The following is a 26,081-nucleotide window of genomic DNA, read 5'->3' on the forward strand; positions in this document are numbered from 1 at the left end:
TGTGGCAAAAATAAAATAAAATAAAATAAAAATAAGGGCGTTTTCACCCAAAAGACTTCTTATGGTTATATTTTCTGAGGCTGGTCGTACAAATGGGCCTGCATTTTCCTGGACATCAGTGGGCTCAGGACTGTTCAGTGTCCACAAAGTTCTAGGTGATTGTGGATTAAAACAGCCCCCAGTCACCCCAGTTACAAGCCATGAAAGCTGGTTATGCTATAATTTGTATTGATTGAGTTTACCCGTGAATCAAAAGCTAGTGGAATAAAGCTGTAAAAGTAGACAAATTCCATAGATCATCTTTGAGAAACAATTTATTGACATATTTCAAGTACTGATTTCTCTGGATCTGCACTGACAGTTTCATGGCACTCGATTCAAGTGATTTGAGTCAGTGATTTAATAGGCAGAATTTGGTTTTGTGGCACTGTTTGCTAAAAAATACAAAAAGGAGAGCCCGTATCAAGTGGTTGCTGTGTGATACTATTCCAGGAGGGAAGAGCGACTTAAAAATAATTGAATATTCTGCTGACTTTTTTTTTTTTTGCTGTCCTGTGACTTGATAAATGCTAAATTCTTTGGGGAACTTTCAAAGGTTTATTATGATGGACACTGCAGAGAGATGGGAAAACTAATGTTTGGAGACGATGTTGTGTCAAAGAAACCACTGTTGCTCATTTGTAACTATTGACTTCCGTGGACTCTGAGAACAGTGGCGCTTTGTAATTGTACCACCGTGTGCAAGAGCATTGTAAGCTTGATCTCAGGTGACAGACAGGCTCTGATTCTAGCATCCATGACAAATGATGTTTTTTTCCCCCCGTGTATGTGTTAACATTTAGAGATGTGAATTTCACCTGTTGGCCCTCAGAATTCTTCCAATAGTTTTAAGCATTCGGTTGCAGGGGACTTCTTCATACGCTTGAGTATTGAACCATCACGTGAAACTAGTTTGCCCTTGAATTCTGCTGCAGTCACTACCCCTCACGTAGACTCAGTATAACAGAAACGCCATGGGTTTATAGATGGCTGTACTTGGTATCGATTAATTTTTGAGAGCTTTCACGCAAAGATTGGCACTAGTCTGAAAGAAAAAGAAATACCAAGAAGTGGACCCAGTGTGTGTTCCATATTCTAGAATACAGCGTGTGAGTTGTGAGGGTTTGGTTTGGTTTTGTTTTTTTAACCGCTAACTTGAGAGCACATGTTTTCAATTTGGCCAGCGCTCCTGCAGTGCTTTTTCTGGTCACTGGTAACAAGGGCTCTTTGTAACTTACTCTCTGTTTTCAATTCCAGGTGTATGTATAGAAATTAGTCCTCAAGGCATCCCCAGGCCCATGGTGATTTTACCCTTCATGAAATACGGGGATCTGCACACCTATTTACTGTATTCCCGATTGGAGACAGGACCAAAGGTAATTAATCACCCAGTTGCATGGCCTCTGAACAGTGCTTGGGGCTCCCGTGACAGGGCCTGGACAACACCAGCATCTAACCTAGAAAATGAAGGAGGGAAGGAGGGGACATTGGCCTCTGTTCCATGCTCACTGTGCACCCTGGGGGTTGAAATGTGGTCCTCATAGCCGGCCTGCCCATAGATTTCATTATTCCTGTTTTATGTGAGGGAGAAGCAGGCTGGGAGTGGAGCAGAGTGGGCCCCTCTTGCTGTCAGGGTGGTCTCTTTCCTTGAAAGTCTCCTCTTTTTAGATTGTTCACTCTGAAATTCCTGAATGCCGGAGCCATCTCAGTTTTCAGGCAGAAGTTGTACTGAGTTGTTTTTCAGAGACCCTGAGGGGGTCCATGTTTCTCTTTATCCCGAGCCGCTCTGTCCTCACAATCAGAAAGTGTGTTGGGAATTGGTGGGCCAGCCTGCCTGCCTTCCACGGTGCCCCTGAGAGGAACACTGACCCCACAGGGCAAACCCTGCCCTGAAGCCCCACAGCGCAGAGACACCAAATGGAAACGAGCTCTTAGACTGAAACACCTCGCCCACCGGTCACAGGTGGTGGAAAGAGTCGTGATGAGATAGTAGTAGCAAGATGGTGCCTGGGGAGCTTCATGGAGAAGGTCCTCATCCCGAGAGACAGGTGAACCTGTAGGAACAGCCATTTATTTATAATATGGCGAGGCAGTTGAAATAAAACTTGAGACCCAATTTAGGGGGAACATTTTCTAGAGCCTTCTTCGCTGTGTCTTGCTGCCCCTGTTGGTAGTTTGTGCCTGTGTGTTATGAACAGGCCAGGAGATTCTTGCTTTCCTTTTTCTTGTACTTGTTCTGTTCTTTCCAGGGACGGCATAAGGGACCTAAACAGGAAAGTGAGCCCCTTCCTTTTTCTAGCTACCCCCATGGTCCTGTGCTCACACCTGTTTTGTTCATGGCTTCTTTAAGTCTTTCACCAGCACAAATACTAACCAGAGACAGGAAATTGTAGCCACATCACAGAGCTATTACAAAGTCACTGGGGCACCTCCAAAGAGGTGAAGGGCCTAATCCAAAGTAGGGGACTCAGCATGGCTGAGTGCTTTCCTTCTTTTCCCCGTCCCCCCAAGAAACAGACAGTAACATGATAAGAAGCCTGGAGAAGAAGAAAAAATTACCCATAATTCCCAACATTGGCATCCTCGGACATTCACATTGCAACCGTTTATTCCACATCTCTGTGTTTCACAGGCAGGGGCTCAGTATGTACACATCTGCCTGTAGGCCAACAACAGGGGCTAACATTTCTCAAATGTTTGGCAGAGACCAGCCTGTGTTTCGCATATATCAATGGCACAGCCACCATAATAAGTAGTTACTAATAGAATCTCAGGTGAGGAAACTGAGGCACGGATCAGCAGTGGTGGAGGCAGAACAGGCTGCAGACCCCATGCCTTTAGTTCTTCTCCGCCGCAGCCCATGGGTGCCCCTGCCCAACAGGGCAGCCTCCAGACAGATGTCTGTGAATGGCTGCATAGCATCCTCTTGAATGGATTTCGCTTCATGTTGATGAATGATTTTGCCTACATTTAATTTCCTGGTATATTGTATGATTTTTCTAATAATTTGCAGGGGGGATTTCTTATTTCACAAGAGTGATTTCTGTAGTAAAAAAAATTAAAATACACAGGTTTGTTTGATGACCAACAATCATCCATCTTGTGAAGCTTAACTCTCCTCCCTTTTTTGGACCCCTGTGCGAGTGTAGTGAGCCTCAGATTGGATGTCTTTCTTGAATCTTTGTAGAAGAGAAATAGGCCATTTATATCCTTTATAAAAATACTTTAAGGGCTTCCCTGGTGGCGCAGTGGTTGAGAATCTGCCTGCCAATTCCGGGGGCATGGGTTCGAGCCCTGGTCCGGGAAGATCCCACATGCCGCAGAGCAACTGGGCCCGTGAGCCACAACTACTGACCCTGCGCATCTGGAGCCTGTGCTCCGCAACAAGAGAAGCCACGATAGTGAGAGGCCCGTGCACCGCGATGAAGAGTGGCCCCCGCTTGCCACAAGTAGAGGAAGCCCTCGCACAGAAACCAAGACCCAACACAGCCTAAATAAATAAATAAATAAATAAATTTAAGTCATATGGACTTCTAAGAAGACCTCTGCTTTAAAAAAAAATTTTTTTTAATTATCATACAGAAAAAAATGACTTTTTTCCCTTTTTGGTTTATAGTTATATAAATTGTAATGCATGTATAGATTCATATACTACCGTTACAATCAGGATACGGAACAGTTCCATCACCCAAAACTCCTCCTCCTGCTACTACCCCTTTATAGTTACACCTTGCCCACATGGCTAACCCCTGGCAACCACTGATCTGTTCTCCATCACTACAGTTTTGTCTTTTAGAGAATGCCATATAAATGGAATTATATAGTTTGTAATTCTTTGAGACTGGCTTCCTTCACTCAGTATTACGCCTTTGGGAGCCATCCAAGTTGCATGTCTCAGTAGTGCTTTGTTCTTTTTATTGCTGTGGAGGCTTCTACTGTATGGCTGTATCACAGTTTGCTTTTTCCATTTACCTATTGAAGGACCTATGACAGTTTTGAGTTGCTATAAAAATTCACATACAGGTTTTTGAGTGAACATAACTTTTCATTTCTCTAGGCTAAATACCCACGAATGGGATGCTAGGTCATATGGAAAATGTATGTTTATCTTTATAGTAAACTGCTAAACTACTTTCCAGAATGGCTGTACCATTTTACATTTCCACCAGGAATGTATGAGAAATTCAGTTGCTCTGCATTCTTGTCAGCACTTGGTATTATCTGTAGTTTTTTGTTTTGTTTTGTTTTTAGCTGCTCTGATAGGTGTATAGTGATAGCTTATCATGAAATTTATTTGCATTTCCCTAATGATTAATGATGTTGAGCATCTTGTGTTTATTTACCATCTTTATATCCTCTTTGGTGAGTGTCTGTTAAAGTCTTTTGTTTATTTTTTAATTGGGTTGTTGGTTTTCTTGTTGAGTTTTGAGAGTTCTTTAGCTACAGTTCCTCTGTTGGATATGTGATTTGCAATGACTTTTCTTCCAGTTTGTAGCTTGGCTTTGTATTCTCTTAACATGAGCAAAAAAAGTTTAATTTTGATGAAGTATAGTTTTTTCTTTTAATGGATCATACCTTCACTGTCATTTCTAAGAACTCTTTGCCTAACTCCAGATAAAAAAGATTTTCTTTTGTGTTTTCTTCTAAAAATTTGTGGGTTTACATGTTACGTTTAAGTCTGTGACCCATTTTGAATTAATTTTTGTATAAGGTGTGAAATTTAGTTTGTTGCTTTTTTTGCATATAGATGACCAGCATCACTTGTGAAAAGACTATCCTTAATCCACTAATTGCTTTTGCACCTTTGTGAAAAATCAGTTGTACACGTGTGGGTCTATTTCTGAGTTCTCTGTTCTATTCCATTAAGCTATGCGCCATCCTTCGCCCCTATCACACCATTGAGATTACTGTAGCTTTATTGTCTTAAAATCGGGTAATGTGATTCCTCCAAATTTATCCTACTTTTTCAGAGTTGTTTTTGCTATTCTAGTTTTGTTGCCCTTCTGTATAAATTATAGAATCAGTTTGTGTCTGCCAAAAGTACTGCTGTCATCTTATGTTCTTTTGAACAGAATAACAAGGAAACAAGTATACAGCATCTTACTGACTAATGAATAGTTTCGATTTGCAAAAATATAAAGTATGTCTCCAATGATGGAAACTCCCAGGTTTTATAAAAATTTTAAAGGAATGTTTTTAAAAGGAATGTATTTTCATATTTTGACACTTTGTAGCCACATGTAAAGCTGAAAGTCACAAAATGCGTCATAGACAAACAAGAAAATCAAGCTTTTATTCAAATCTCTACTGCCTTATCAGTCAGTTCCTTGGCAATAAATACCTCTGGTCCTGCTAGAGTGGCCCAAGACTAGGTCTCAGTCATATAAATGTGCTTCTTCAGCAGGACCTGGGTGCCATTCTGTCCTCTGTGTGAATAGCATGCCTGCTCTTCCAATCCATGAACACTGGATACCTTTCCATTTATTTAGAAACTAATTTAATTCTTTGCTTTTGTAGTTCTCAGAGTATAAGTTTTGCACTTCCTCTGTTAAATTTATTCCTAAGTATTTTGTTGTGGATTCTTTTGCAGATGTTGTTTTCTTAATTTCATTTTCAGACAGTTCGTTGTTAGTGTGTAGAAATGCAGTTGAGTTTTGTATGTCAGTCTAGTATCCTGCAACCTTATTGACCTCATTTATTAGTTTTACCACACAATGATCTTTTAAATGACCTTTGGTCACAGTCTGCAAGATTAACATAGTTCTGCTTGGAAAAAACCATCACAAATGAATAGCACCGGATATTCGTTATACTTTCATGAATGTCAGCAGATTGGATATTTCTTAGCACCCAAGTCCTTTCCTGGAAATTAGCATCCAGAAAATCAAATGCCCCACATATATAGAGCAGAGGCGTAAGGTTTTCATGCCTGATTTACTTACATTTTTTTTAACAACTCCATTATGTAAGGGTAAAGGATAAAGCATTTTTGTTATATATACAGTCTGTGACTGACACGTGTCTTAGTTGAGAAATATAAATCATTAACAATTCAGTGTCAGGACTTCTGTGGTGGTCCAGTGGTTAAGACTCCATGCTCCCAAATCAGGGGGCCTGGGTTCGATCCTTGGTCAGGGAACTAGATCCCGCATGCCTCAGCTAAGAGCCTGCATGCCACAGCTAAGACCCAGCACAGCCCAATTAAAAAAAAAAAAAAAAAATTCAGTGTTTTCACGAGTACCACTTTAGAAGGCTCATGTGCCATATAGAATAAACCATAAATCCAATGCTTTGGGGAAGAATATATCACGGGTGGACCCATTTATGATTTCTAGGAACTTTGTGAACCCTTTTCTGTAGGGCTCTGACTGCACTAAAACATTGAATTACTACACAGAAGTCTTCATTAGTCATCGTCCTCTTGATCAGTCCCAACACGGCAGGTTTTCTAACACACAGTCTGGTTTGATTTTTACAACGTGGAAAAAAAACATTAGGCTGTTAAAACTTACAGGAGAGAAACCCTAGAGAGACAAAAACGAAAATTCCCGAATACTTACTTGTGGTACTTTGGTCCCATGATAAGGGGTAAAGACCATCCTACTTTCTGTCCAGAAGAAAAAAAGCCTCTTTTGAAACATTTCAAAATAAAATGATACCAGATGTGGGTGCATAATTGGGAACAGCTCCTTCTCCGTGGGCTTTTTGCTGTCAAAGCATTAGATCCTCCCCCACTGAGGCCAGACCCCCCTTCTTTTCCCCTCTTTGTCCCACTGCCACTCAGAAGGACACAAGGATCGCATTTGAGCTCATAACTTGTGAAAAGAATGTTATTAACTGGCCACACACACAAAATAAATTGTTGGTGGTATCTTTGGAATTGCATTAAAGTTATAAATTAATTTTTTTAATACCTTTAAAGACGAGGAGAAGAAAACGTGATACTTGCCAAGAAGTTTTAGGGTTTGTTGGGTTTTGTTTGTTTTTCATTCATTTTTAAAACCTTATTTGTGACATTAGTGATATGGAAATTTACTTGTTTCATGGCCACGTTTCTCTGTCATAAAGCCATCATTTCACCCCCTCAAATGGAAGTAACTTGGTTTCCTTTTAAAAAATAATCCTGGACTTTCCTGGTGGCGCAGTGCTTAGGAATCTGCCTGCCCACGCAGGGGACACATGTTCGGGCCCTGGTCTGGGAAGATCCCACATGCCGCAGAGCAGCTAAGCCTGTGCTCCACAACTACTGAGCCTGCGCTCTAGAGCCCACGAACCACAACTACTGAAGCCTGCGTGCCACAACTACTGAAGCCTGCGTGTCACAACTACTGAAGCCTGCGTGCCTAGAGCCTGTGCTCCACAACAAGAGAAGCCACTGCAATAAGAAGCCCGTGCACCATAACAAAGAGTAGCCCCTGCTCGCTGCAACTAGAGAAAGCCCGGGCGCAGCAACCAAGACCCAACACAGCCATAAATAAATAAATTTATAAAAAAAAATAATAATAATAGTCTCTCAGGAATTCCCTGGTGGTCCAGTGGTTAGGACTCTGCGCTTTCACTGCCAGGGCCCGGGTTCATTCCCTAGTCAGGGAACTAAGATCCTGCAAGCCACATGGTGTGGCCAGAAAAATAAATAATAATAATCTGTCTCCTTGTGTCTTCCACCCCCTAGCATATTCCTCTGGAGACACTATTGAAGTTCATGGTGGACATTGCCCAGGGAATGGAGTATCTGAGCAACAGGAACTTTCTTCATCGAGATTTAGCTGCTCGAAACTGCATGTAAGAGCCCTGGCCCATCCTGGAGTGGGTTGGACCTCATGGTGGTAGATATTTGTGGGCCTGTGGGGTGGCCTGTTGATGTTAAAGTATGGAGGAAGATTAGGCTTGGGAGGTGACAGTGTGGCAGGCTCTGGAGATGGGGTTTCTACCGCCCTGACACATGACTGGGTGTTTGCTTGAGGGTTTTCACTACCTCTGCCTCTAAGAGTCTGGCTGGCCTCCAAAACTCCCCTGGGACTTCTTTTTTTTCTTTTTAATTTTTATTGGAGTATAGTTGATTTACAATGTTGTGTTAGTTTCAGGTGTACAGCAAAGTGATCAGTTATACATACACATATATCCACTCCTTTCTAGATTCTTTTCCCATATAGACCATTACAGAGTAACGAGTAGAGTTCCCTGTGCCATATAGTAGGTCCTTATTAGTTATCTATTTTCTATATAGTAGTGTGTTTATGTGTGACTACTTCTTTATTTTCACACTCTCACTCAGCTAGGAGCACTAGGTGTGAACTCTGGGATCCTCCCCAACTGCCATCAGCTTATTTGGATCCAGAGTTACATATAAGTCAGCTGATCATGAAGACAGTAATGAAACTCATAATGGTTTTGTCCCTGAGTTTTCATGATACTGCCTTGTGAAGTAGTTTTGTCCTGACTACACCATAGCTTTCTTTTTGCAGCAGAGAGACAAGGGCTTAAGCAAGAACTTCGAACGTCACCTTCCCCATCTCTTCAGTCTGCTTCAACAGCCATTATCTGCTGTAAATCTTCAAAAACAATAACTATTTCTTGATTGGAAATTCACTGTTGCAAGAAGAGAGAGTGTTCCTTAAATGTATTGCCGTTATTCGTTTTTCTTCGTTGGAGATGTGACAGTGGAGCCTGTCCCCTGCCTCCTCCTAACCAACCCTGCCACCCGGCCCTCTGTCACTTTCACCTCATTTTTGAAAACCCAGAAGGGTCTTGGTTTTGTTTTTTATTTAAATAATTTGTCTACCATGGAGGGAGAATCATGAAAACCTTTTCTTCCCCTTAACATTTCTTTCATGGTTTTCCCACGAGGTAGGGTGACCAGCTGTCCGGTTTGTCCAGCATTGAGGGATTTCCCAGGATGTGGGACTTTTAGTTTAAAATGTTAGCGTCAGGCAAACGGGGACAAGGTAGTCGCCCTACATCCAGACCACTCATTCCTCCCCCTCCGCCTCTCCTTCTTGTCTAAGATCAATTTTAACTGCTTGGGCTGTAAATGCAATTGTATTCCTTTAATTTTCCAGTTAATTCCTCAGGTACCACCTGGCACCGTCTTAGCAGGAAGTCCAGTGTCCCCCGTGCACAGCACATGCTTCCCCACCTCCCCCAAGCTGTCAGGTGGCTTAATCTATGGAGCCAGTGCTGCTTCCAGACGTCAGGCAGGAAGGCTACTGGGCTCTAGATAAGTCCACCAGGGGGCCCTGGCTTGGAGCTGCTTATCTTTCTACTCCCGTGCCCCTCTGTTCCTCCAGGTGGCTCCATCCTCTGTGCCCAGGTGCCCTGGTTGGTCCAGATTCCCACACAGACCAGAAGCGTAGAAAGTTATAACTCATCTGGTTCCCCCTCACTTGCTCTGCCATTGGTCCCAAAGCAGGACCCTCCCAGGCTGTGGGGTCTCTGTCTTTTGGTTACTCATCATGAATGTTTTCAGCTGCATCAGGTGCAGACCTGTGATTTCAGGCTTTGCCTCTGAGGCCGCTGAGGACATGAACTCACTCTGTCTCTCTCTGTAGGTTGCGAGATGACATGACTGTCTGCGTCGCGGACTTCGGCCTCTCTAAGAAGATTTACAGTGGCGACTACTACCGCCAGGGCCGCATCGCTAAGATGCCTGTGAAATGGATCGCCATAGAGAGTCTCGCGGACCGAGTATACACCAGTAAAAGTGACGTGGTACGTACGTACAGAGTTTTGATTTGGGGCCCCGCATTGCAAAGATGAAGGCCTGCTGAAAGAGATGACTTAAGCTGGTGATGCAGGACATCTTACTCTTTGATCAACTGAGTATTGGGGCATGCTCACACTTCTCTTTATTTATCGCTAGATGCTTTAATTCAGGCGGAACATTAGATTCTGGTGAAGTAGCCTGACATTCAGAGGATGGCAAAGGCCCTTAATTTATTTCCTCTTTCCTCTGCTGCAGTATAGTGACTCATTGTCTGCAACTAAGATATTTCATGTTCACATTAAATTAAATGAATTCATCCCATGGCTGTTTGGAACTAGGATGCTGTATAAAAGGTACTGTGTATGGATACCCTTAACCAGAGATCAGGAAAAGAAAACACTTGCCGACAACAGTAGGAACAGAACATTAAACAGAGCACTGATGTGACACAAGGCTAGATCTGCCTTTGTCTCATTTCCCAAACAGCTTTAGTAAAAATGGGGAGCTGTGACGTTCCGACCCCACGTTATTGCCGTTTTGGGAGAGCAGCGTATCTCAAACATAATTGTCAGCTTTGTGCATGACTGCTGGGGCTCTAAGGAAATGACCTTTCCCGATGAAAAAGTCCATTCAGCCTTTCTGAAAAGACTTGCATCCTGACGTTGTCGCTTTGTCCTCAGTGGGCATTTGGCGTGACCATGTGGGAAATAGCCACACGAGGAATGACCCCCTATCCCGGAGTCCAGAACCACGAAATATATGACTACCTTCTGCACGGCCACAGGCTGAAACAGCCAGAGGACTGCTTGGATGAACTGTGAGTCAGCTGCTCTTCATGTCGGGGCACCCTGCAAAGACCTGGGGGACACACAGCCATAGTGGGTGGGGACACTCAGCCAGGCGGGTGTGGGCAGAAGGTGACCCACGCAGATGTCTGGCGTGTGGGAAGCGGTGTGTGCACATCTCCAGTGAGCCCGCACGTGTTCTGAAGTTCTGTAAGCCCCTCTGGGAAATACAGTCGGCCCTCTGTATGGGTGGATGCAGAACCCACAGATACGGGGGGGCCAACTGACTGTAAGGGACTTGAGCAGCTGCAGATCTTGGTATCCGCTGGGGCTTTGGGAACCAATCTGTCATGGATACCGAGGGATGACTGTATATCCTATAGATAAATAGGCCGACTTTACAATGCCTGAGGTACTTGGATAATTCTCTGCCCTCTTTTGAAGCAGTCATGCTTCTCTTTTCATTCAGCATCTTAAACAAACCAATCACAGGAATATCTTGAATCAGGAAATTTAGAAAACTAAGCCAGTGGCTTTGCTTTCAGGCTGGTCATCAGAATTGCTTAGGGGATATTCTAAGAATGTGATTCCTCAGCCCTGTGCCTGGAGATTGTGATTCTCTCGGTACAGAGCAGGCCCAGAAATGTATGTTTTAAAACTATCCCAGGGATGGACTTCCCTGGTGGTGCAGTGGTTAAGAATCCGCCTGCCAACACAGGGGACACGGGTTCGAGCCCTGGTCCGGGAAGATCCCACATGCTGTGGAGCAACTAAGCCCGTGCACCACAACTACCGAGCCTGCGCTCTAAAGCTCACGAGCCACAACTACTGAGCCAGTGAGCCACAACTACTGAGGCCATGTGCCACAGCTACTGAAGCCCATGCCCCTAGAGCCCGTGCTCCACAGCAAGAGAAGCCACCGCAATGAGAAGCCCACGCACCGCAACAAAGACCCAACGCAGCCAAAAATAACTAAATGAATAAATAAATTTATTTAAAAAAAAAAAAAAATATTGTTAAAAAAAAAAAAAACTATCCCAGGGAGACAGTACACTCAGCCAGTGTGAGACCTCCCCCCAGCTCCCAGCGTGCAGGACCACAGTGCCCTTCCCATCCCAACAGGCCCCTCTCTCTTCGGGGTGGACAGTACGGGGAGAGGCCTGGAACTTGGAGTCAGAGAGGCCAGGCTCTGCCTCCTAACTAGCCACGTTTGTGGCCACTGCAGCTGACTTGACCACTCCGTGCCACGTGATCAGCCACCAAAAAAGTATAGTCACGTATTCTGCAGAGGTATTTGGAGGGTTAACAAAGAAGTGTGTGGAGTTCCCAGCCTGCAGGAAGCACGCACGCTAAGTGTCACATATGGTGCCCGTGATTAATAGCATCTTTACAACTCGATCCCCTCCCAAACACCTTGCCGACTTTTTAAAAATCATTTCTTGTGGCACTGCCTCTAGCTTGGTGATCTGAACCTTCCTAATGATGAGTCTGTCCCCAACGTAACAGGCGTCATGGGCTTGGAGAGGGGTATTCTCACCATGTTTAGCAAGAACATTTCAGGACCGTGGGCCTGCGTGGCCTCCGCCGTGGAACGCCGGGCCGCGCTGCTCGGGCAGGTGGGCCTGTGCAGGACTCCACACACGCGCACCCACACTCACACTCTGGCCCTGCTTCCTCGTACCGGTGAGAAGGCCCCGGTCAGTTTGCACATGGGCCTCCCAGATCCACCGTGGCCAAACAGAAGGAAAGTTTTTTTTGATCAGAGCCTCACACTGCTTGGAGGGGTGTGGTAGTGGTGGTGGTGGTTATGGTTGTAAATCTATAACATTTAGAACAGACACAGAAATCATAAGCCCTTTAAAAGAAACATCATAAAATCCTAATTCAATTAGATCTGAGGCTTCACGGTCGTTTCTGAAAGGGCCACATGAATGAAACGTTTGCTTCTGCAAATGAGGAAGCCATTTCTGTCAAACAATACTGAATGGAGACTTTTGTGGCTGTTTCTTTCTTGGTTTCTTCGGTGCTCCAGGGGAAGTTGATTATCTGGGGTCTTAGCAAGGTCTCAGCTGTGTCACGTTGTGGTTTTAGATGCTGCGTGTAGAGCCATGACGAGGGAATGCTGAGTCGGTTTTTGAGAGGTGGTTTTTTAGGTGAAAGAGCTGCAGTGTCAGCAATGCCCTGCGGCTGGGGGAGGGAGGCTGGGGAAAAGCCTGAGGAAGCGGCGGCTCCGCGGTCCCCACCCCCAGGCTGGTTCCTCACACCGCGGGCTCGCAGAGGCTCTGGTGAGCCAAGCCCGCTCCCCAGGTCCCCTCTGAGTCTGGATACTGGCGAAGGACAGAGAGCTCTCTGCATTTCTGGGGTCTTTTCTTTTAAAACTGAGGCAGATATATTGGAGCACCTCTGTTTGCTGTCTCACCTTAGTGGAGATGAGTTGACTCCTGTGTTTGGTTGCCCCTCTGTCATTTTACAGTCAACCCTGAGAAATACAGCAATGGAAATAACAGGGTGTGCTTGGAGCCCCGCTCCCCGGTCCTGCCTGCTGAGGGCCACCTCTTCTTACGGCATCACCCCCACCTCTGGATGACCAGGTCCCCATCACCCAAGAGGCCGCTCTGGGCGGTGCTCGCATCACCTCCGGGGGACCTTTCCTCGGCCGAACTCACAGCCTCCCAGATGCAGCCACTGTGGTTCGTGGCACCGGCCCTTGGTCTCCTCGTCTCCAGGGTGACACGCGGATGCCACCTTGTTTTTTCTTATCCCACTGGGTCCCCACAGCCAGCAGGTGTCTTTCAGGGTCCCCCTCCCCTCCATTCCTTCCCCCAGTACAAGCGCGCCTCCTAGATGTTGCGGGTTCAGCTCCAGAGCACTGCAGTAGAGTGAGTCACAGGAATCTTTTGGTTTCCCAGTGCATATAAAAGTTATGATTACCATACGGTAGTCTGTTAAGTGTGCAATAGCATTATGTCTAGAAAATGGCGTACATACCTTAATTTTAAAAACACTCTGTGGGGACTTTCCTGGTGGTCCAGTGGCTGAGGCTCTGTGCTCCCAAGGCAGGAGGCCCGGGTTCGATCCCTGGTCAGGGAACTAGATCCCACATGCCACAGCTAAGAGTTCGCATGTCACAACTAAGACCTGGTGCAGCCAAATAAATAAATATTTTTTTAAAGAAACACTTGATTACTAACAAATGCTAACCATCACCGGAGCCTTCAGCAAGTCATAATCCTTTTGCTGGTAGAGGGTCTTGCCTCGATGTTGGTGGCTGCTGACTGATCAGGCTGGTGGCTGCTGAAGGCTGGGGTCATCGTGGCAGTTTCTTAAAATAAGACAAAAGTGAAGTTTGCTGCATCGATCTACTCTTCCTTTCATGAACGATTTCTCTGTAGCATGCAATGCTGTCTGATAGCGTTTTACCCCCAGGAGGACTTCGTTCAGACTTGGAGTCAGTCCTCTCAAACCCTGCTGCTGCTTTATCAACTCAGTTTATGTAATATTCTAAATCCTTTATTGTCATTTCAACAGTCTTCACGGCATCTGCACCAGGAGTGGATTCCATCTCAGGAAACCACTTTCTTTGCTCATCCATGAGAAGCAACTCCTTATCCATTAAAATTTCATCATAAAATTGCAGCAATTCAGGGAATTCCCTGGCGGTCCAGTAGTTAGGACTCCACACTTTCACTGCCGAGGGCCCAGGTTGATCCCTGGATGGGAAACTAAGATCCCGCAAGCTGCTCCGTGCAGCCAAAAAAAAAAAAACACAGGTGAAAATTGCAGCAGTTCAGTCACATCTTCAGGCTCCACTTCTATTTCTGGTTCCCTTGCTCTTCCACCCGCATCTGAAGTTACTTCTAGTGAAGCCTTGAACCCCTCGACGTCATCCATGAGGGTTGGAATCAACTTCTTTCAAACTCCTGTGTATGTTGATATTTTGACCTCTTGCCATGAATCACAGATGTTCTTAACGGCATCTAGAATGGTGAATCTTTTCAAGAAGGTTTTCAATTTACTTTGTTCAGATTCGTCAGAGGAATCTCTTATCCATGGCAACTCTAGCTTTACAAAATATATTTCTTAAATAATAAAATGTGAAAATCTAAATTACTCCTTGACCCCTGGGCTACAGTATGATGTCGTGTTAGCAGTCATGAAAACAACATTCATCTCATTATACATCTCCATCAGAGCTCTCGGGTGACCAGGTACATTGTCAATGAGGAGTAATATTTTGAAAGGAATCCATTTTTTCTGAGCAGTAGGTCTCAACAGTGGGCTGAAAATATTCATTAAACCATGTTGTAAACAGGTGTGCTGTCATCCAGGCTTTGTTGTTCCATTTATAGAGCACAGGAAGAGTAGGTTTAGCATAATTCTCAAGGGCCCTGGGACTTTTGGAATGGTAAATGAGCATTGGCTTCAACTTAAAGTCGCCTGCTAACTGCGTTAGTCCCAAACGAGAGAGTCAGCCTGTCCTTTGAAGCGTTGAAACAAGGCATTGATTTCTCCTCTCTGGCTGTGAAAGTCCTAGGTGGCATCTTCTTCCAAAATAAGCCGTTTTGTCAACATTGGAAATCTGTTGTTTAGTGTAGCCACCTTCATTAATGATCTTAACTAGATCTTCTGGATAACTTGCTTCTACACCAGCACCTTGTACTTTTGTTATGGAGACGGCTTCTTTCCTGAAACCTCATGGACCAACCTCTGCTAGCTTCACACTTCTTTTCTGCAGCTCCCTCACCTCTCTCAGCCTTCATAGAACTGAAGAGAGTTAGGGCCTTGCTTTGTTTTGGGTTTTTTTTGTTGTTTTTTTTGTTTTGCGGTACGCGGGCCTCTCACTGTTGTGGCCTCTCCCGTTGCAGAGCACAGGCTCCGGACGCGCAGACTCGGCGGCCATGGCTTACGGGCCCAGCCGCTCCGCGGCATGTTGGATCTTCCCGGACCGGGGCACAAACCCGTGTCCCCTGCTTCGGCAGGCGGACTCTCAACCACTGCGTAGGGCCTTGCTTTGGATTGGGCTTTGGCTTAAGAGAATGTTGTGGCTGGTTTGATCTTCCATCCAGACCACTCAGACTCTCCACATCAGCGTTAAGGCCGTTTTGCTTTCTCATCATTCATGTGTTCACTGGAGTAGCACCTTTAATTTCCTTCAAGAACTTTTCCTTTGCATCCACACCTGGGCTGTTTGGCACTAGAGGCCTAGCTTTCGGGTGGTCTCAGCTTTTGACACGCCTTCCTCACTAAGTTTAATCATTTCTAGTTTACTTAAAGTGAGAGACCTGTGACTCTTCCTTTCAGTTGAACGCTTAGAAGCCATTCTAGGGTTATTAACTGGCGTAATTTCACTATTGTTGTGTCTCAGGGAATAGAAAGGCCCGAGTAGAAGGAGAGAGGCAGAGGATGGCCGGTCGGTGGAGCAGTCAGAACACGCACAACGTCCTTTGATTGAATCTGCTGTCTTACGTGGACACAGTGTGTGGCACCTCAAAAATATTATCATAGTAACATCAAAGATCACTGATCACAGGTCACCCTAACAAACATAACAATAATGGAAAAAGTTGGAAATATTGTCAGAATTACCAAACTGTGACACAGAGACACCAAGTGAGCAAATGCTCCTGGAAAAATGGCACCAATAGACCTGCTCGACGCAGAGTTGCCGCAAACCTTCAACTGGTAAAAAAAAAAACAAACCACAGTATCTTTGGAGTGTGATAAAACGAAGTGCAATAAAACGGGGTCTGCTGGTACTGTCAGACCATAGAGGGCCAGGGCTTGGCGGGGCCTGGGGGTGGTGACACTTGTGGGAACTTTCACGCAGTGACATCCACAGTATATGTACGTGAACGAGCGGGTCCCTGTTTCCTACAGGGGAGTGCAGGCTCCTCTGTCTCCTGTCTTGTTCTTCTCATCACCCCCCAGGATCCTAATACATCCTTTGGGTGACATCCAAAGCAACTTTCCTAAAATTATCATCTGGTCATGGGAACGCACCGAAGCACAATCTTTCTATGGTTCCCCCTTGCCCACAGGGTAGAACCTAAACCCGTCAGGGTCTAACCCGTGGCAAGCAGGGCTGCTCAGTGGTTAAGAACATGGGCTCTGGCGTCAGACACTCTTTGATGTGGGTCACAGCTTCACCCTCGTCCTGGGGCCAAGCATCACGCTCTCAGGATCCTCCTCTGTAAAATGGGGATCACAGTACCTGTGTGTGGGCTCGTGCTGCCAAGCAGGCTAGTATCTCTAAAAGTACCTTACACGATGGCTGTCAGATAGTAAATGCCGGTGACAGGTCAGCGGTTATTACTTTTACTGGAGGAGGTTGAAGTCTCGGAGAAGAGCAGGGGCCCCAGAGCGTTTCTCCTTCACGGAGCAGCATCAGGTGGCCAAGGTTCAGCAGCCCTACACGTGCCACGAAGCTGCGGCCACCTCAAATCAGGGGCTGTCCCAGCCCAGGGCTCACCTGCCGCTGTCACAGCACTGCCCTTATTCTTCACACACCTGCCCACGCCAGCCCCCCTCTCGATTTCATTCCTCGAGCCTCCCAAGGCCTGGAACGATGGTGAGTGTGGAGCTGGCGCCGACACCTGTCTGCTCCCGGGACCCCCGCTCCCCTCCCCCTCCCCCCAGCCCCTCCACTCCCACCTGAGTGGGAGAAGCAGGGGCGGATTGCACTTGGGCGGTGCGTGCTGCGCCAGGAGATAACACTCTTCTTTGCTTCTAGGTATGAAGTCATGCACTCTTGCTGGAGAGCTGAGCCCTTGAACCGCCCCACGTTTTCAATGCTCAGGCTGCAGCTAGAAAAGCTCTTGGAAAGCCTGCCTGAAGTTCAGGACGAAGCCGACATCATTTATGTCAACACACAGTTTCCGGGGAGCTGCGAGGGCCCGGCCGAGGGCTCGGCACTTGCTCAGCTGGACGTGAACATCCATCCCGACTTGGTCATTGCTTCTTGCACACCCGGTGCCACCGTCAGCGTGGTCACCGCAGAAATCCATGACAACAGACCTCACGAGGGAAGGTACATCCTGAACGGGGTCAGCGAGGGCTGGGAAGAGCAGGCTCCTGCTGCCCCGGCGACGGGGATGGCGGGAAGGAACGGTGTTTTACTGGAGGACAGGCTGGTAAGGAATGGGGTCTCCTGGTCCCAGTCCAGCACGCTGCCCTTGGGGAGCCCAGCGTCAGATGAACTCTTATTTGCCGACGACTCCTCAGAAGACTCAGAAGTCCTCATGTGAGGAGAGCTGAGACACATTCCCAAATCCTGAAAATTCCTCCTTACGAGAACCCACATACACTCGATGTTTTTGGTATTTGTCTTCCTTACCAAGTCAATGCCCTGGCCCGAAAGCACCACGTGAATGTTGTCAAGTAAGTCATCGTTTAGAATACGTAACATATATTTATTTAAAGAGAAAATATCTATATGTATATGGTGGAAAGAGACAAAGATATTCTATTTTAATAAAAGATGACTTCTGTCACTTTTCTGGATGATCTTAACATTTAAGCTCTAACAGCCCCATCTCCACAGCAGTTCCTGGATGTTCACGTTGGCACAAAGCTGTTTTTTTAAAGTTCTTTTCCTTTTTCATGACTATTAAATATTTGTAAAATAAAATGCCATATTTGCCTTTGCTTCTGCTCTTAAGAAAAATCTGGTATTCCCACCTGAATCACCTCTTTGATAAGAGTGATTCATTTCATATTTAAAGTTTTATAACTGATGAATTCTCCGATCTGGCTTCCTAATAAAATATGAATGAGGAAAGATGCGTGGTACTTACTTGAGACTTGGAAAGACATGGCCACTGGCTGCCTCAGTGCCTTTGCAAAGGAATTCCCTTGATGCCTGGCCCTCGATGCAATTGCTCTGACCACTCGACATTGTTTTTTTAAAGATATGGAAAAACCACTCCAGAGAGCCCAAAGATGAAGAACAAAAAAATATTAGAGGGTTGAAAAATACAATCTGAGTGGAAAGATTTCAAATAAATTGTAGAAGGGACTTCCCTGGTGGTCCAGTGGTTAGGACTCTGCCCTTCCACTGCAGGAGGCACAGGTTCAATCCCCGATCAGGGAACTAAGATCCTGCATGCCACGTGGCACGGCCAAAAAAAAAAAAAAAAAATTCTAGAAGAGAGTCCAAGAAGTTAAGCACTTTTCTGTGGGAAGGCGAGACTCGTAGGAGGGAGACGCGGGCAGTGGACAGGGAATAAGCTCAGAGCTTAGGACCCCTGAGTTCACGTCCTGGCTCTGCTGGGTCATAATAGCCATTGCTGGTTGAGCACTTGTTATGTCTCAAGCACCTTATGTGAACTGTACATTAATATGTACATCATTAACGTGGGTACCAGTGCCATCATCACGCATGGGCCAGGAAACAGAGGCTGGAAAGGTTGAGGGCCTGCTATGGCCCGTGTCTAGAGAGGGCGGGAGCTAGAATTCAGAACGAAGGAATCCAGTTCTGGCTGGCTCTAAGCATGTGATTTGGGGGTCTGTTCTAGAGCCTCTCGACCTTTTAACTTCTTTTAACAAACACATAGATAGCCCTTATTATGTGGCCAGGCCTGGCAGTCATTTAATCCTCGTAACAACCCTACCAGGTAGGTACTACTGTTATCTCCATGTCACAGCTGGGCAGACTGAGGCAAGAGGAGGCTCACTTACTCTGCTAGTAAAGCAGTAGACTGATGTGGTCAGTTTCAGTGTTGATCCCTTCAGCCCCCGGGGCAGCCACGCAGGCGCAGGGCCACTGGCATCCCCAGGTGTGTTGCAATTGTGAGTAGCCTCACCCAAGCCACTGCAGCCTGCAGGGATCAGTGTGGCCCTCACAGTCTGGGTCCTGGTCCCGGATGCCAGCCCAGATGCCCCAGTCTACAGGGTCTGCCAGCTCTATTGTTACTGTGAAATGCTCCAGACAAGAAAGTTCTGCAGGTTGGCGAGGAAGCTGCATTGTTAGGAGAAATGCTAGCACCACATTTTATCCGTGAAAGGAAAAAAACAAAAGGCTGTTAGAGCCTATAAAGATCATTTCTACTGTTGGAAAATTTTGAATGGTTATTTGAAAATCCGTAGAAAATTTTTATTTTTTTACTTTGTGCAAATAAAGTTTCCTACTGGGGGTAACTATTGAGAATGTCTTGATCAGGAACTGACTGGCTAGTTTAAGCAAAAAAACCCAAGGTAAAAAGGTATGTTCGTGGGGACTTCCCTGGTGGTCCAGTGGTTAGGACTCCGTGCTTCCACTGCAAGGGGTGCGGGTTTGATCCCTGCTCAGGGAACTAAGATCCTGCAAGCCGTGCAGCACCCCCTCAAAAAAGGTATGTTCGGGACTTCCTGGTGGCACAGTGGTTAAGACTCTGTGCTCCCAATGCAGGGGGCCCGGGTTCGATCCCTGGTCAGGAAACTGCATCCCACATGCATGCTGCAACTAAGAGTTTGCATGCCGCAACTAAGGAGCTGGTGATCTGCAACTAAGGAGCCAATGAGCCACAACTAAGGAGGCCGCCACTGCAACTAAGGAGCACACATGCCGCAACTAAGGAGCCCATGAGCCACAACTAAGAAGCCCACCTGCTGCAACTAAGACCCAGCGCAACCAAATAAATAAATAAATATTTTTTTAAAAATGTATATTTGCATCTGTAAGATAAATAAGCAAATTGAAAAACATACTTTGGAGTTTCATACACATTTAATATTAAATATCTAAACTAATACACTTTGTGTTTTGTGTTTCTAATTTTAATTACATAATGTAAATAAATATATAATGAATAGGTCATCAAATGCCCACAGCCCCCCAAATCCTGTCCAGTTTGCTCAGTATATGCCGTGTGGCCTGAGAAGGGCTGGAAAGCCTGGGCCAGTTCTGCTGTAGAGAGAAAGCTGTGACTTCTGGCTTTTCCTGAGACAGTAACAAACATGGCAGAGAAGTTCACTTCAACCCCACAGCGATGCCCCAGGGCCTTGGGTAAATGGGGCGTGATGGGCAGAACTCCCATCCCAGCCTCCTTTTCCCAACAGGAGAATGGAGCCGGACTCCCCTCGTTCAGACACTCGCTGGGACGGTCGCTACCACCATGTTCTTCTCTCAGCCACGCTGGAATGTTTGAAAGAAGTAACTTTCAGAGGACCCGATCCCTGGCAAAGTCTTGTATAGACTTCTGAGCATGAACTGAACATAGCCCTTCAAGTTCTCTTTTGTATAAACTCAAATTACTTGTAAGTGACTCCTATGGGCCAAAAGTCTGGGAGAGAAAACAGGGAGAAACAAGACAGTCATTCTCTTCAGCCGGGCTGGGACAGGGCTGGGACAGGGCTGGGGAGAGCAAGAGAAATAAACAAATACCAGAAATACTTGTGACCTACAGGTGGGACTAGCTCTGCCTTGGGAGGGTTATTTTTTCCTCCCTTCCTTCCCTCCCTCCCTCACTCCCCTCCCCACCTCTCTCCTTTTTTCTTCTTTTTCCTTTCCTTTTCTTTTCTCCCCTCCTCCCCACCCCCCTTTCCATTCCTTTTTCTGGACTTTCTTTCTGAGTAGAAAGGAGAAGTGAGAAGAATCGGCCTCAGGAGTCAGACCACGCAGCCAACAGCAAGGGCTAGACAGGAACCAGTCCTGTGAGCATTCCTTGGGCAATCTTGGTCAGGTCACTTTGATCTCCCGGAGCCCAAGTGTCCATCAGTGTACCGTAAAGATTGCAACACCTCCTGCAACCCCCTGTAGGAAGGGGAGGTGGCAAGGTCCTTGAAAGGACCTTATGCTTGTTATCGAGGCTTCTCCCCAATCAGAGGCTTCTCCCAATTTCATTGCTTATGCAGTACAAACTCACCATTTGTCATAGTAGAAATACTGTCCCTGATTATGTTATCAACTGCCTCCAAAATAATGCAAACTAATTCAAAAAAGAAAAGAAAAAGGGACTTCCCTTGTGGTCCAGTAGTAAAGAATCCGCCTTCCAATGCAGGGGACGTGGGTTCGATCCCTGGTCCAACTGAGATCTCCCATGCCGCAGGGCAACTAAGCCCAGCATGCCACGACTATTGAACTCACACGCCTCAACTAGAGAGCCTGCATGCCACAAACTGCAAAGCCCACACGCTCTGGAGCCCTCGCGCCACAACTAGAGAGAGAAAAACCTGCACACTACAACTAGAGAGAAGCCCGAGCGCCATAACGAAGGATCCCGCAACTAAGACCCAACGCAGCCAAAAAATAATAATAATAAGGAAAATAGAGAGAGAGAGAAAGAAGAAGGGAGGCAGGAAGGGAGGGAGAGAGGAAGGGAGAAAAGAGAGGGAGAGGAGAGGAGAGAGGAGAGGAGAGAGGAGAGGAGAGAGGAGAGGAGGAAAAGAAAAAGACTTAATCTTCGCCACTGATGCACACAGAAGGGGAAGTTGTCAGAGTGCAGGACAGTGGTCCTCATCCCCCAGAGGCAGGCACCTCCCTACACAGCGATGCCCAGATACCTCTCCTATCAGTCTCGTCCTGGAGTGTAGTTATTTGAGCTTCGGTGACCATTCTCTTTCCGTATATGGGTGATGGCAAGCAGTGGTGACTTTACCAACAGGATTTGGGGACCTGAGGTGTCAGAGTGCCCTCCAGGGAGGAGGAGACCCTCCCTCTGCTTCCATGTCCCCCAGACCAAGCAGAGATTCCCTCTCAGGAAACAGGCCAAACCACAGCTCTCATCTTACAAATCAGGTCGATTCTGGCCAGACTTGTCCTGACTCGTGAAAGTAAAGAATTTTGTAACTTCTCCTGGTAAATGAAAAAAGCAAGTTGGAACTTCTGCTGAGTCGGTAGGAAAGTAACTCACCCAAAAAGAAACCAGTTATAACAGCAACTTAACTTCTCTAAAGACATTTAGGTACCTTGAGTGACAAATGGGAAAACGGGAAGTTTTGCTTTCTTTAATGAACATTTCAGTAACGTGCGATGTTTCTATATGTAGGTTCTATTTTCTCCCTTTTAAAGCTCTAAGAATAGAAGTAAAATTGCCAATCCTGTTTAACTTTAAAAAGCATGTCTAAATTACCTAACTTATTTGTATTTTAATGTAGTGATTATTTCCAGAAATTGTAACCCAAAGACCACTACTTTAGAATATTTTCATGTACAATATCTAGGATTCCATGCATAGGTATTCAAGAGAGACACTTGAGAATTATGTATATTAACCCTTCCTACCTCTTAAGGACACAATAATTTTAAATTAATCTGTGGATTTACTGAAACTGCACATCTACAAATTCTAACCAAAAAAGTATTTTTGAAAAAAAAAAGTGTTTTTGAACATCAACCATGTGAGGATACAATCAACTCACCCATTCAACTGATACTCACTGAGAATATTAGTGACTATATCCTGAACAGAACTGGGACATTGGGATTTGCAAAGCACAGCAATCTAGACCTTGCTGTCTTGGATAACAGTCCAGAAGAGGGAATAGAAGGCTTCAAGTGAATACTTTCTTTTAAAGGATATTCCTCAGAGGGCTCTGACTCGCACATTTTATTGAAGTCTATTAATACCACAGGAAAGCAGATCAGCCAGGCCTGCAGATGCTGTTCAGACTCTGTAACAAACTTCAGAGCTAGAGATCAAACGCTTTTCCTGGAAGCAGGCTCTAAGGCCCAGCCCCATTTGACTTAAAATTAAAGGGCCATCAGTTGGAGTTTGAAAACCAAAATTCCATCATGTTACAAGTCTGAACGAGAGAATGCAGGCTGCTTCTTTTAACTCCGTGGAGTACTCCATGCATACTTAACTCCATGAGGCTTGTTTTAACATAGTTTCTCCAAAGACAGAAGATAGTTTCTCATTCAAAAATGTGTGGTTCTCCAACTCTTTTTCTTCCTGTCGTTTAGGTGAGATTATCAGTAATGACCTACCTCCAGGTTCACTGATTCTTCCTTCTGCTGGCTCATGTCTGCTGTTGGGCCCTTCTAGTGAGTTTTTCATTTTAGTAATTGTATTTTTTCAACTCCAGAAGTTCCATTCAGTTATTTTAATAACTTCTCTTTCTTTATTGATATTCTCTATTTGATTTAAAAAAATGGTTTTCTTTCATTGTTTGAACATATTTATAAATAGATGCTTTTTTACATAATAAAATGTCTGTTCAGTCCAACATCTGGATCCCTTCAGGGAAAGTTTCTATTGACTACTTTTTTCCTGTGTACGCATTAATATTCTTGTTTATTTACCCATTTAATCTATTTCTGTTGAAACTGGATATTTCAGATCATATATTGCAACAACTATGGATTCTAATTTGTCTCTCCTTCCAGGGGTGGTTGTTATCACTGTTTCTTTAGGGGTTTGCCTGAACTAATCCTGTAGATTGCGTTTCTCCTGCAATGTTTGAACACTGGTGCCTCTGCTCAGTTGCTTTTTTAAAATTATTCGCATTTTCATTTTTAAGTCTGGCTTTTAAGTGGTCATCCTGGAGTCAAGCAGAGCTTAGTAGTAAGCCAATCATTGATCAGACGTTGTACTTAAACATCTTGGGCCAATGAGGCCTCCACATTTTGTTTTTGGATCTGTCTGCAGCTTGGATAATATATTCCAAGTTCAGGAAGTTTACAAGTCTGCCTGGCATTCCCAGTGTTTCTTGCTTAGCCAGTGATGAGTAGTTCACTAAACGTGAATGGATTAAATATTCCAATCCAAAATCAGAGATCATCAGTCTGGATAAAAGGAACTTTTATCCAGAATTTATAAATAATTCTTACAACTCAACAGTAAAATGACAACCTAATTTTTATTTTTTTCTTCCAGTTTTATAAAGATATAATTGACATACAGCACAGTATAAGTTTAAGGTGTACAGCATCATGATTTGACTTACACACATCATGAAATGATCACCACAATAAGTTTAGTGAACATCCATCATCTCATATAGATACAAAATTAAAGAAATAGAAAAAAATTTTTTCCTTGTGTTGAGAACTCTTGGGATTTACTCACTTAACACATTTCATGTATAACATTATATCCCTAGTACTTATTTATCTTATAACTGAAAGTTTGTACCTTTTGAATGCCTTCATCCAGTTCTGCCTCTCTCTACCCTCTACTTCTGGAAATCAGAAACCTAATCTCTTCTTCTATGAGTTTGTTTGTTTTTCAAGTATAATTGACCTACAACACTATGTTAGTTCCTGTTACACAACATTGTGATTTGATAATTCTATACATTTCAAAATGATCACCAGGATAAGTCTAGTTACCACGTGTCACCATACAAAGATATTACATATTTCTTGACTATATTTCCCACACTGTACATTTCATATCCATGGCTTATTTATTTTGCAACTGGAAGTTTGTACCTCTTAATCTCCCTCACCTACTTCTCTCCTCCCCCCCACCTCCCTCCCTTCTGGCAACCACCTATTTATTCTCTGTATCTATGACTTTGTTTCTGTTTTGCTATGTTTGTTCATTTGCTTTTTGGATTCCACATATAAGTGAAATCATACAGTATTTGTCGTTCTCTGTCTGACTTACTTCACTAAGCATAATACCCTCTAGGTCCATCCATGTTGTTGCAAATGGCAAGATTTCATTAATTTTTATGGCTAATATTCCATTGTGTGTGTGTGTGTGTATATATATATATATATCTCACATCTTCTTTATCCATTCGTCTATTAATGGGCACTTGGAAACACAAAGCACCACAAATAACCAAAACAATCTTGAGAAAGGAGAACAAAGCTGGAGGTATCATGCTTTCTGATTTCAAAATATAATACAGGGACTTTTCTGGTGGCACAATGGTTAAGAATCCACCTGACAATTCAGGGGACATGGGTTTGAGCCCTGGTCTGGGAAGATCCTACATGCTGTGGAGCAATGAGGTCTGTGCACCACAACTACTGAGCCTGCGCTCTGGAGCCCATGAGCCACAACAACTGAAGCCCGTGCGCTCTAGGGCCCACACACCACAACTACTGACCCCACATGCTGCAGCTACTGAAGCCTGCACACAGGCCTACTAGAGCCTGTGCTCCACAACAAGAGAAGCCACCGCAATGAGAAGCCCACATACTGCAATAAAGAGTAGCCCCCACTCGCCACAACTAGAGAAAGCCCATGTGCAGCAACAAAGACCTAATGCAGCCAAAACAAAAAACAAAGCTACCATCATCAAAACAGTATGATATGTACCACAATGTTCATTGCAGCTCTATTTACAATAGCCAGGACATGGAAGCAATCTAAGTGTCCACCGACAGATGAATGGATAAAGAAGATGTGGCACATATATACAATGGACTATTACTCAGCCATAAAAAGAAACGAAATTGAGTTATTTGTAGTGAGGTGGATGGACCTAGAGTCTGTCATACAGAGTGAAGTAAGTCAGAAAGAGAAAAACAAATACTAACACATATATACAGAATCTAAAAACAAAATGGTTCTGAAGAACCTAGGGGCAGGACAGGAATAAAGACGCAGACGTAGAGAATGGACTTGAGGACACGGGGAGGGGGAAGGGTAAGCTGGGATGAAGTGAGAGAGTGGCATGGA

The 26,081-nt window shown here is 44.9% G+C and overlaps 1 protein-coding gene across 2 annotated transcripts in view; it reads left to right on the top strand.

Moving 5' to 3' along the window:
• Positions 1-19,079, top strand: part of MERTK (MER proto-oncogene, tyrosine kinase) — a 113,632-nt gene extending 94,553 nt beyond the window's left edge. For both annotated transcript variants that reach the window (XM_029232082.1, XM_029232083.1), the window contains 5 exons: positions 1,297-1,415; positions 7,712-7,821; positions 9,588-9,747; positions 10,423-10,559; positions 17,258-19,079. In XM_029232082.1, the coding sequence (XP_029087915.1) occupies positions 1,297-1,415; positions 7,712-7,821; positions 9,588-9,747; positions 10,423-10,559; positions 17,258-17,771 (1,040 nt within the window). In that variant the 3' untranslated portion in view covers positions 17,772-19,079. The remainder of the gene's footprint in view (positions 1-1,296; positions 1,416-7,711; positions 7,822-9,587; positions 9,748-10,422; positions 10,560-17,257) is intronic.
• Positions 19,080-26,081: the final 7,002 nt, after the last annotated feature.

The sequence above is a fragment of the Monodon monoceros genome, unplaced genomic scaffold, assembly GCF_005190385.1.
Source record: "Monodon monoceros isolate NGI ecotype Baffin Bay Population unplaced genomic scaffold, NGI_Narwhal_1 Super_Scaffold_19, whole genome shotgun sequence".
In the NCBI taxonomy this organism is placed as follows: Eukaryota; Metazoa; Chordata; class Mammalia; order Artiodactyla; family Monodontidae; genus Monodon; species Monodon monoceros.